The 12,428-nt window shown below is 35.6% G+C and overlaps 2 protein-coding genes across 3 annotated transcripts; one reads left to right on the top strand and one right to left on the bottom strand.

Moving 5' to 3' along the window:
• Positions 1 to 17: 17 nt before the first annotated feature.
• Positions 18 to 7,604, top strand: LOC114524055 (proline-, glutamic acid- and leucine-rich protein 1-like). The gene is made up of 20 exons (XM_028545169.1): positions 18 to 131; positions 257 to 315; positions 1,055 to 1,160; positions 1,245 to 1,319; positions 1,691 to 1,768; positions 2,077 to 2,148; positions 2,235 to 2,294; positions 2,614 to 2,767; positions 2,853 to 2,979; positions 3,109 to 3,196; positions 3,412 to 3,503; positions 3,908 to 4,018; positions 4,162 to 4,300; positions 4,410 to 4,454; positions 4,567 to 4,612; positions 4,731 to 4,787; positions 4,905 to 4,960; positions 5,212 to 5,427; positions 6,085 to 6,768; positions 7,138 to 7,604. Exons 1-20 carry the CDS (start codon positions 27 to 29, stop codon positions 7,192 to 7,194), a joined length of 2,427 nt encoding a protein of 808 aa, XP_028400970.1. The 5' UTR covers positions 18 to 26; the 3' UTR covers positions 7,195 to 7,604.
• On the bottom strand, positions 7,526 to 10,710 carry LOC114524074 (E3 ubiquitin-protein ligase RNF168-like). 2 transcript variants are annotated; one of them, XM_028545192.1, is made up of 5 exons: positions 10,163 to 10,710; positions 9,612 to 9,688; positions 9,349 to 9,492; positions 9,086 to 9,236; positions 7,526 to 8,182 (listed from the first exon to the last, which is right to left on the bottom strand). In XM_028545192.1, exons 1-5 carry the CDS (start codon positions 10,470 to 10,472, stop codon positions 7,827 to 7,829), a joined length of 1,038 nt encoding a protein of 345 aa, XP_028400993.1. In that variant the 5' UTR covers positions 10,473 to 10,710; the 3' UTR covers positions 7,526 to 7,826. The 2 variants fall into 2 exon arrangements, with proteins under 2 accessions (XP_028400993.1, XP_028401000.1); XM_028545199.1 differs by having other exon boundaries at positions 9,612 to 9,685; positions 10,163 to 10,709.
• Positions 10,711 to 12,428: the final 1,718 nt, after the last annotated feature.

The raw sequence follows: 12,428 nt of genomic DNA, 5'->3' as shown, positions 1-12,428 counted from the left end.
CCTTGCGTGATCATGTTGTTGGAAACATGGCAGACGCGAAGGTGGTATTGGAAACACTGTTGAGATCAAATGCTTCAGCAATTTATTCACTCTTAGAAAATGTCAAGCATTCTCAAATGCTGCAGGATAAAGTAGGAAACTCTGTTATTGAATAAAAAATATTTACTTTTTTTCTTGGTATAAACTGGTCTCCCAATTCAGTGAATTGGAATATATGTAATTCTATTTTAATTCCATTCTCACTGATACTTTTTAGTCTTCAGCATTAGAGTGGATTGCAGCATCAAATAAATTACTTAATTCACATAAGGACAGGTGAGTGAAAATCATGTCTGTTTAGATTAACTATATATTTAGATATTTAGATTTTTAGCAGTATTGATGAGACCAAAATTGCATGCCTGATATTTTGCCTGATTGTATGGTAATTGAATAAATGAAATGACTGGAGTCTGGAGTTCCAAAGGCATGTGCACAGTGCACATTAAAATGTAGATACTAACTGGTACAAGTTACAACACCCTAAACTGGAGTAAAAATAATAATTTCCTACCATCATACTGACCATATATGTTATATTTAAATAGATTATCAATATGGTTAATAGTTTTGATATTAAAATTATGGTGATAAATCGAACACTGAATCCTGTTTTAAGTAATCATGTTTAATTCATATAAGTGCAACCTCTAAACAAATATAAAAGCATGCAAGAATATTATATATCAATCTAACCAATCACATGTCGACATTTATGAGTTAACTTTGAACTAACTTTTAAACTCGCAATCTAAGTCAATCTTACAGTGTGACATTACATGCACAATGCTCTAACTGAGATTATCGCTTATTAATAGTTAATTGATAGTTATTTAGGATTAATTGATTTGTTAATTGATTAGGAACAACACAAAAGGATAGTGCATGTTATTTTATAAACTTCATGGGAAACTACCAACTAACAAAGTTTAGAAAAATTTTTGTAAAATTTAATAAAACCATTGGTAATGGTGGGATATGTTAAACACAAATAATAAAAAGCAAACCATTTTAGGTGGATGGGTGTCTGTTTACTTGATAGTTTGGTTGAACAATGTGGAACAGAATTGTTCAGTGAGAATTGTTTGCCATGGCTTAAAACTCTGATACAAATATTACAGGTTAGAAATAATTAAAATTTGTAATATAATAAAAAAGCTACAATTAACACACTACAAGTATCAATGTTTTTATATTTGCTTTAGCAAGAGAAACAGAATGTCTGTGTTTGTAATTATGTAGCTGATATGTTGGAAAAAATTATTTCTTTTTCTGCTCAGGTAGATTGGAACCTTCATATTATTTTAAAGTATCTATTTAACAGTAACATGGCAGTGGTAAAGTACCATGTTCAGTTTTATCAGTAACTAAGTAATGTTAATTTTGTGTTAAGAATTTTGCAAAATAACATGGCACTTAGTAGAAAATACAAATTTGCTAAAAAACTGGCATACTTCATAATGCTTATTTGTGCTTAGTTACACTAATGGCTTTTTTTTAACAATAAGCAACAATAATAATAATTTAATCTTATAATCATATTCCAAATAAGTTATAGGATTTTGCGCGACGTTGTCGAGACCCTTTTATGAGACTACACACTTTGTTGTGATGCTTTATATTAATAGTATGGCTACTATACACATCTTAGATCTCAGAAATTTCAAGACAAGTCTCGTTAACAGTCATTCCGTCATTGTTCGCCCTAGTGCTGAATGAGAAGACAATAGTAAGCAAACTTTCATGCAAATAATAAATGGTTAGCTGATTGAAGAGATTTTAAATTGGGTAGGGTTGATTAGGGCTGCTTTCCACTTTTTGCGTTTTTTGGTTTCCGCGCATAAAGTTTAGAATAATTCAAATGATACTTATCAATATAAATCTACGATTGAACTTTTACGTGCGAGTACGTACGTGCCAAAAACGCGACAGTGGAAGGCAGCCCTATAAACACATGTGCTGTCGTGTGACATACAGTACGTGTGGAAAAAGAAGGCGAATTCAAGTCAAGCTCTTATTAGTGATTTTTAATCCTAGAATCTGGAAGTTTCATTGAGTGTTGTCAAAACATGTATACAACATTACCCAGGTGCATCGGGATCATTCGTGGTAAAATTATTGAAACCTTATATATTCATTTATTGATGCTCTTTTTAAAAAATGAACTGATCCGTGTAAATATTCACTTCGTATAGAAGCGCATCGAGAGTCTCCTGCTGCAAGTATTCAACAGTGATAACTATTTTTTGATACAGGTCTGTAAAGCTGTGCCTTGTAGAGTCCTTATATAAGCTTAGATTATCCGGAAATGGCCGTAATTCTCCCAGAAAAGAGAGTTGGGAAATAGATATTACAAAAGTAGTAACCTGAAACAATACTTCACTTTGAATCGATCTACTTATTTGTGTCTTCCGAAAATTTTTTGCTGGTCCAATAAAGCAATTTTTGTTTCATCCCTTTACGTGGTACATTTCTAGGTTTAGCTTAACACGACAGCTTCGTACATATCCGTGTGTTTGTATTACTTATATACAATTAGAGCAATAAATATTCTGAATTGCCAATGTTTTTCAGAGTGCATGTAGCTGTTTTGCAATCCTACCAAAATGTGGCAATACTTCTGGTACTGGGTCAGATAAACAAACAATAGCATGGGAAACTCAGTGGATGAAACTTCTGAGTGCTTTGTCTACAGTAATTCATGAGCTTTACAGTGAATATGAAACTGGTGAGTTATCATACAACAATATCTTTCACATAGTTGCGCTCATTATCTTCATCGCAAATGGTCCAATTATGTTTGTATTTTCCAGACCCTTCATACAGAATGGAGTCAGAAACATTTCAGCTGAAGACTATTCCTGTGGTTGAACCTCAAAGAACTGAAACATGTGTTTTGAGAATAAAATTTCTGTTCAAATGTTTGGATTTAATGCTCAGGTGGTTGTCATAATACTAGATTAAGAAAACCCTATAGAATGAACTATATATAGCTACTGGACATGGCAATGTTTTTCTAAAGCGAAGATATAGCGTTTCATAGATAAATACTCTTGTTATTTTATATAGAAATGAACTATCTAAATCAGTCAACGTACCATTAAATTGTACAATCAAGATCATTCGGGGTATTCTTGCAGTCAATGAAAAGTCAGTTGTAAGTAACATACTGTCACTACATACTACATGACAACATTATTTCACCATGTTTGATTTCATTCGGGCAACGCAACACATTTTTGCTCCCATATTTCAGAAAATAAATTTCATTCTGAGTCGGGAAGCTAAGAAAATAACTTGGCTACAGTGTATCACGTATACGTATAGTTATTGCGAAAAACCTTATTTTTTTCTTTACTATTACTACTTTAGAACAACGTGGCAGTGGAGTCAATTTTGTTAAAATGCAGTATTCCAGCGATTCATCTATCAGCTATAGAGTTTTTGTCAACCCTCGTGCTAAAGTAATGTAGTCTTTCATTGCCCCTGCAATTTTTGATGAGATTTACAATTTTCTTTTTATTTTTGATGCGTGGATGCAAAGAGATAAATGCTGTAATTCGTTTAGGTGATTTTATAATATTCAGCCTATCCTCTCTTTTCGTCTACAAAAAGAGGAAAATTGCACGAGAAATAGCCGTAAGAATTGCAAGCGTAACCGAGTTTTCAGGGTATTCACGGATGGCTAATTATTAAGACATTTTCACTACAAGACAATGCTGTCAAAGCCTGTACGCGGTATACATGTATTTGTGTTAAATGTAAACTCTCCCGCATATTGTTCTTTCTCATGCGTGATCGATCCTCAAATTATAATTTAGTGAATGAAATGCGCCATCTTATCACTGTTTTTCTCTTGTCATTTAAGATGTGGAATGAGTGTATTACCATACCATCATATTATAATTCGAATGCTTTTATCGGAACTATCTTGGAGCGAGTGTGATGATAAAATCCATGGTCTGCAGCATAAATATAGGCGAGTAAATTACGAAATGTAGTACAGCCTAACCTTTAAACAGACGAACAAGATCAGACTTGTTCTACAAACGTTTCATCAAAACCTTTCTTTTAATCGTCTAACAAGATGAACGATTATTGATCCACCTTATTGTCTTACAGTCAACTACGTTCAGCCACGTATGATTGTGTACAATATCTCGTGCATATGACGTCATCTGTTGGTGAAAACAATGAGAAAATAAGAAAGATAATTCATCATGTAATGGAAGATATCAAACCACGAGTCACCAAAACGAAGGTATAGAAATGACATCAGATGAGAACATATTGTAGTGACATGTATGCATGCCACTTTGGTTGAGTATTATAGCTATGTAAATATTTCAGATTTTTTTATTTTTTTACAGTTACTTGCACCAACAGTCTCCACCTCAAAAACTACCCACGGAAAGGTCAGCAGCGCTATAGATGAATATGTTTACCGTATAGCATCCTATATTGTTTATTAAGAGTCGTATACAACCGCCCATTTCCCTGCGCTTCTGATAGCGAGTTTTCTTACAGGCGAAAAGAAAGCGAATGCAAGACGATGTTAGTCAATTAAATCAAAGTAAGTTCTCTTCCATGCTCCACACAGTCACACGCATGAACGTGAAGTAATGTTTCATCAAAATGGCAATCTATCTATCTTGCTCACCCAAAGGCTACCACCATATTCTCTTCATTAGTTGAGCAAAAAACAGATTACGATGTGAATAGAGAGCTTTGTCTTTCTGGTCTTCAAGGTATATGCAAGCAAAAATTATAAATGCATACGCGCGCTACTTCGTTATATCCACCTTCTTGTCAATTACATCATTGCGCATTGGAATAGAACATTTCTTTTGCTCATATTTTTCTAGCGTTGAATACATTGATTTTGAATGGGGGCAACGATATTCCTTCTGATATTATCCAGGTATATATGGGTTTATATAATCGCGTAATTAGGTTTTGAAATGAAGTCTCCTTCGGAAATGCTTGTAACGTACGTGTTGGGCTGTTGGCCATCTGCATACTACTACAATCCCATAACAATTTCGCATTATTGGTTAGCTCGGGGTCTCGTGCTAGCAAAACAATCACACAAAAATTCCAGGGATGGAATTTATTCATTTGATTGTTTTGCTTGTATTTACTATCCTTTATTTCTGTTAAATTTCACTTTAGGAATTGCAGGAGTTTATAGTTACTCTTCTACAGGAGTGTCAAACAGTCTCGCCGACTCAGTCATACTATCCTATTCCTTATGGTTCGCCTGACTGCAGGAAAATGTTATACAATTTACTTCAGACATTACTCTACAATCACCAACCAAAAAGTCCGCCACCACTTCAACATGCAATACTTCTTTTCAGCCGTGGAACACAAGATCGAGATTTTGAGGTGACGTATATACCAATAGTAGATTCTTCCATCCATAAGTTGGCCTGTTAACATATGGAAAACTATAAAAGTGGAAAATATCAGAAACATTCTTCAAATTGAAATGATCGTGGTTTTCAACCATGTATATGTGCTGCACCGCATTTTTTCTAAAACATACCTTATGTTTAACATACCTCTTCGTTTTTTGTTCCATCCTTATCACATCGTCTCAGCGACTCTCAATTCCGTATTTCGTATACTACTCCACTCATTCCAACCGTTGTTTCCCACCGCCTTTCAAAAGCTCGCCCTCTACAAATTGTTAATTATTTGTATTTTTTTCCACTTTGTGGTTTGACACAGCTTCATACTATATTCCATTCATCTCAGTATTACCATACATACTGCTGCAAACTCCTGCAAAGAGTTTGAGGGTAAAATACTCTAGACCAGAATTTCCGACGAATTTTCAGATTTGACAACCAAAGAACTACTCACTCTATCCTTTTGTGAATCTGATTACCCGAGCTCTGAAAAAAAATTCGGGGTAGTTGCCCCTCCCCCCACGCCTTGCCACTGACCTAAAACCAAGACTTTTATACTGCTATTAATGTATGAACTAATTTCTTCCATTCCTTTGTGTCATTCTTTCATTACTTTCTATTCCTCATACAGGTTTCAAAATTTTGTACTGAAGCTCAAATGATGTGCCACGTACTGATTCACCCACGAGTCGCCATCATCTCGAGTTCTTTTACAAACAATGTTGCACAAAATAACACCAACATAAATAATTTACAAGAAAATATTGAATTGAACGTGGGTACAGATCAGCCTATTATGAAAACAAACGAACAACTTGAAAAGGATTCCCGTGATGAAAATAGAGAGCAAATTGTGGAGAAAACAGGGAATGCAGTTCATATTACATTCTCCTCCACTGAAGACCACATTACTCAGGTTACTTCAAAAGGCAGTTCAGCAATCGATAAGGATACAACACTGTCTGACGCAGAGAAAACTCGAAATTGTTCATTGGAAGAACTAAGAAAATCGCAAAATGACCACGACGAAATCATCCACACGGTTGTAAATGATAACGAAAATGAGAAAGTTGTCGAGGGTAAAACAATCGCAAAACAATTTGACAACGTAAAACGAAGTTTACCAGAGAGTTTCGAAGAAAGTACAAACATGAATGAATGTTTATCTGAAGCTGTTGGCGATTCCATTTCTACTGTAAAGAGACGCAAGACCCAGGAAATCAGTACAAACAGCAACAACGTCGAGGAAAATGTTTCAAATAGCAATAAAGAAACAGCGAAGACAGACAGGGGAGAACTGTTAGAATCTGGAGAGGTAAGTAGCTGGTTGTCTCGTTTGCGTTACGTCGTAGGTAATTTAAAGCATGCCTCTACATCCAAGATGAAGAAATAATCAATATTGTTGAAGGCAAATACACTAGAAATAAACAACCAATACCACAATGATCAAGTAGACCACCCTATCAGAGGTACGTCACCGGAATTTTTTTCGAGAGACATCATGAAGAGGTGTACAGTTATGACGTCAGTGCCAGTGCGGTGTGACGTGTTGTGATGGTCCCAAACCCTTTTTTCTCAATGACAGTTTTTTTTGAGGAGAAAATTTTTTCTGAAAAATTCAAACATTCACTTAACCCTGTATAATGTATATTTGTTTTCAGCACTTGGATTTTATTTTTTATAGGACGATACATTAGCTCAGGAGATGATCAATTCGTTCGTGAATTCTGTCCCAGATTGATCAAAAACGTCTCAGTGCGGGTTTGAGAGCCATGGAGTCACACAGCAACTAACAGTTGCTAGTTCCAACGTAAAATGCTAGTGTTTGTTCATGTACTTGCAAGTTGAAGATGACACGTTTTGCCAATAAAAAATAGCGAAGAAACAACTTCTGTAATCTCATTTACTGTCCGCGTACTATCCTTTGCGCATGAGTCAAGGCTGGTTCCAACATAGAAAAATTATTACTAGGACCGAATCGGAAAGGACAGTTTCTTTTGTCGGTATGTCAATTCTCTATCAGAATAATTTGGTTTAAACCCGAAAGAAACTTTCCATCAATTATTATACGGTTTTATTATACTTACTGTACTAAAAATACAGGCAGATAACTCTAATAAAATTCTGTATATTCTCTTCTCGTATAAAATTCTCTTAACAACTTTGCATTTTATTGCATTTTATTGCCTTGTTCCTGTGACCAACCCAACTCAAGACTCTTTTCAATTCCGTGATATTGTCCACAGTTTGCTTTAAAAGAAGAATACTAATAATCACGGGTGTTCAGTTTTTCCACTCCACAAAGGTTGCCATTGTTGATTCTCTGCCACTAAGTGGCATTCTGTCATTCAGCTGATGATTCCTTTCTTTCACCTAGTTCATAGTGTCTTCAATTTTTTTACGCTCGCGCAAAATTCGCGGTTCCTTGCTCTGTTGGTCAGCTACCTTGATTTCCTCCTCGTCTAATACCGGGTTCTTCACTTTGACATACAACGCATCCTCTCCGAGCCGTGCTTGGTGAGTACACGTGTGTCCGTTTTTTTGTTTGTATGATTCACTTTCATGTGAATTTTGTGTTGCCCTGTTCTTATGATTTCCTGTTGTTTTTCGCAACATGTAATCTTCTCTTTTACTATTAAGAACTAATGCTTCCTTGTCAAATTTCTTCTGCAATGCCATTGCAAATTCAAAGTCACTGTTATGCCGTGGTTCACTTGGTGGCGAATTTCCTGAATAGAAAATTTACCTTTGCATGATGCCTTTGCTTGCAAAATGCTTAATGATCATTGTCTTAAATTATTGCTGGCCAAAACTGTTGTGTAAAAATTAACCCTACTTGTTAATGTATATAATCTACAATCAATATGCAAGGCACCAGGTCTATAATTATAAACCCTATAAGTTGTTTCAATTCATCAGGTCTGAGACAGTTTTGCCCTACAAATCACATAATTCGAGTATATAGTAATTTTTCCATCTTAAGAGGCATTGGTGTACAAAAAGAACTAGACAATCAGCCTCATGAGAATGAATATCCACTATCTACAGAAGTACTTCATTTACAACGTATAAAATTAATTCTTGGGTTTCATATAACAACACAAATATAGATTCTAGTGGTGATCAACTCAAAATTAAGACTCGCTGTGATTGGAATGAGCTAATTTATATATGTTAGATTTGTGTTAGGTTGCATATGTGCAATTTTGCAAGCTCACAGGCTTGAGAAACGGAACCCCAATATTGGCAGAATATTTGTGGCATACTTTTAAGGCCATTACACTTTGCAAAAACCAACTCCCCAAACTCCCTCATGTAATTTCATCCAATCACAATATTCAATAGCCTGGGCACCAACCTCAACATACCGATATGTACAGATAGTCAAGGTCTGTGCACAGGCTAAATATTCGACAGTTTATTTTAATTAGATACAAGCACTTGAAGCAAGCTTGCTACTTCATTTTGGCAACGAGTGGAAAAGAGCCTGTACTTTTCAGATAACAATGCCGGAAGCAAGGTACATCCAGACTGAGATTTCCATCAGACATGCATAAATTAATTATGGTTATCAATGAAGTATTGAAATCTCAACATGCTAGAAAATGCAAAAGAAAAAAATATATACTAACCTGAATGATTGTTGTTTGAGAAGTATTTATCTAAAGTATAGGATTTTCCTTGCCGTTTACTGTTTACTTTTTTTCTTTTCAAATCTTTGGATTTCATCTTTGAAGTGTCATCTGAATTTTTTCTTAAATTTGAAATAACGTCATCATCCTCCTATTTTGAAATAGGTGAAGATTACAAGACTACAAGATTTTTTTTATCCTTATTGAAGATATTACAAGAGATTATTATCTTTTATATAATGCAAGTTTTATACAGCACGTACCTTTGTGTTTTTTAATTCTTCATTCAGTTTTTTTGCCAGCTGTTCATCCTCTTTTTCCTGTTGTAGTAGAGCTTTTTCCTCTTTGATAAGATTATTAATAAGGTTATGGCTTGCCTGTTCCTCTTCTTTTTGCAACTGTAGTACCTGCAGTAAGACACAATCTAGTCAAACTAGATATATTTGCCACATTATATTGGGCAATAAAGAATCTTGAGCCCATAACACAATCTTTTAGTGCACATCGATATACAGACATTTCTTACCTTGTTCATTTCCTGTTCATATTCTTTTCTTAACTCGCCAGACTTTGCCAAAACTCGTTTTGTTGGTGGTTGATCTGCTAAATGAAGTTATACCTATAGTTATAGGCTATTGTATAAAAAATCACCAAACCTTGGAGAAAATACATATTAACAATCCAACTCCGACCAGAGATCAATTGAAAGTGAACATTGTATAGAACTGTTTTGTTTAATATAAATGTTACTAAGGCAGCTTTAACACATAAATTGCTATTTTTTAAGGAATGGGGAAATTCTACACTCCAGTGTCTCTACAATAAACTTGTTCCTTTAACAAATCTCTAAGAGAATGCTTTTCAGAACTGAGAACCCTAGACCTGGTATTCTATACTTGCATTCTACACTATTCCCACCCAGAATATGAGTGGATAAGTTTTCATGTACGTTTGCATACTTAGACAATACAAAAGCTCGGCTTTCCTTTACTGTTTAATATCGTCTGAACTCTATAATGTTTAATTAAACTTATTTAAGTGATATGGTATTGGTATTAAGTTAGTTTATCTACATACATTCGTCATCAGTTTCGTCGTCGTCGCCCTGTAATCTTTTTAGGCAACGGCGAGGAAAAAGCTCTTGGATGAGATTCCACCTTTTCTCATCGATTAATGTTCCTTCTCTGATGCACTTCCGTGCCCAAGTTGAAACACGTTTTCTACATATAGGACATAAGAAATTCCCTTCTTCCACATTTTGACAAAAGCAAGATCTACACATTTCATGTTTACATGGCAAAACAACTGGTTCAACGAGAAGTTGCAGACATATACTACATCTATACTCAGATATGTCTGATACTGACGACTTGTTTTTGGAAGCCATATTTACTAATTTTAGTTTCCCCTTTCCCGCGAAATTTCCCCGCGACTGAGCTATATATAACTTCTGGATGATCTGGCCTGCTCCTTATTATTGCTCCTCATCATCAGGTCAGAGGATGTTTTTCGTCTTTTAATATTTATGTCTGGGGTTAGGGTTAGGAAAAACACAACTATCCCTTTCTCTTCCTTTGAGGTGACCCAACAATACACTTTAATACCTCATAATTGCAAGAATGCCGCACTGTCCAGGCGCGGATCCAGCCGAAAATCTGACCGTGTCATATTGGACTAAAAATTTCCCGGTCGGGGGGGGGGGGGGCGTATGGCGGGAACGTTTAAAAGCGAATATTGTAATTTGTAAATCCCTGTACTTTCATAAAACCACTGTAAACCATTTTCAAAATTTTTGTCAAGGTATTTACGGATTTTCATTCACACTCAACATAACGTGAGATTTGCATACACAAATTATTCACAGCGTAAATGCAAATTTGTATCATATGGCGCTTTCCATTAAGCGGCCAAAAAGGTCAGACCGGTCATATTTTAATTGAATAGAGTATTTCGTTAAGTATAGCGGTGAAACTGCATTTCCTGTGCTAGGCAGATGTAAATAACGATATACTTTGTCTGTACCGACTACCGACAACAGAACCGGTCTGGCCGTTTTTCCGCATAAAGAAGAGCGCCCATAGTTCGATTTAAAACCTAAAAGTCTTACCTTACAAGGACATTAAGTAAAGATTTTCAGTATTTGTCTCTTGGGAAATAGCAGTTTAAAAATTGTCGTTGCGATTGTATAACGCGAGCGAGCGAAGCCTTTCTTTAGTAATCATTCCATCACGTTGTAGCATGAAGAGCGATATTTCCCCTGAAATATGCTCGCTTAGATTTGCTTTTGAGAAATTTCGACGGATTCATGTATTAATACATTCGATTCAGCCTGAATCAGCCAGGATGCAGCGAACAGACCAATTTAACATGTTATTTGTAAACTATATCCGAGTTCGAAGTCGAGAAGTGTCGAACTTTATTGTTTATCATGTTTATTGCGCAATCAAAAACAGGCCACCGTGTCGCACCGTGGCTCACGTGGCAAAGCTTGCCCTGTGATTGGTTTGCTACACTGCACCGTGTCCGAACGTTACTATATTTAGTAACAATTGCGCAATAATCTGCACGCTGACCGTGTCAACTAGTTGCTGTGATCGCAGCTTCGAATGCACGACTAGCTTCCGAACATACTCGGCACAATTCGGCAAGCTTTCGGCGAATTTTATAGTTCAGTGTTAACTGAACAATCATAATATGAAACAAGGAATAATAATTGGGAATTTGTTACCACTTTTAGCAGGAATTGGTAATAATATGACAACGATTACGAAAGATATTACTCAAATAATTTGTTTTAGACATATATTTCCTTAATTCTGGTGTGATTCAAAGAATTAATATGTACTTCTAAATAATGTGTGAATATTAGATTGCAGATGGGAAAATTCTGGATGGGAAAATCTGACCGTGGCTCGAGCCACGTTCGATACGGTCTGGATCCGCGCCTGCTGTCAGAAATCAACACATTCGCAAAGCCACATAGCAGCAACGAACTTGAGAGCTGTAAGTTTTTATTCATAATGGAGATAAAAGATGTTGATAAAGTCTTTTCTCTACCGTTGACAAGACGGAATTTTTCGTGTCGGAGGATGACTTTCCCGAAATCATGTGTACATATGGGTGACCTTCTGATCATATACATAATTCCTTTTTGGAAATTGAGATCATATCTCAAAAAACGCAATGTATTTTTATTATTTGGATTGCATTTTTTTATAGAACAGAAAAAAACTGGGCGTTAAAAAAACCCTGTTTTACAAAACAACACTACAATGTGCCTATTCACGCAGGCGTCTTGCACTAATCAGGGCATGGACGTAGAAAGGCTATAAGCGTGACCCTA

This window comes from Dendronephthya gigantea, unplaced genomic scaffold (assembly GCF_004324835.1).
Source record: "Dendronephthya gigantea isolate DGI-Jeju-01 unplaced genomic scaffold, DenGig_1.0 000001F, whole genome shotgun sequence".
NCBI lineage: Eukaryota > Metazoa > Cnidaria > Anthozoa > Malacalcyonacea > Nephtheidae > Dendronephthya > Dendronephthya gigantea.
This window is presented reverse-complemented; position numbering and strand designations above follow the sequence as displayed.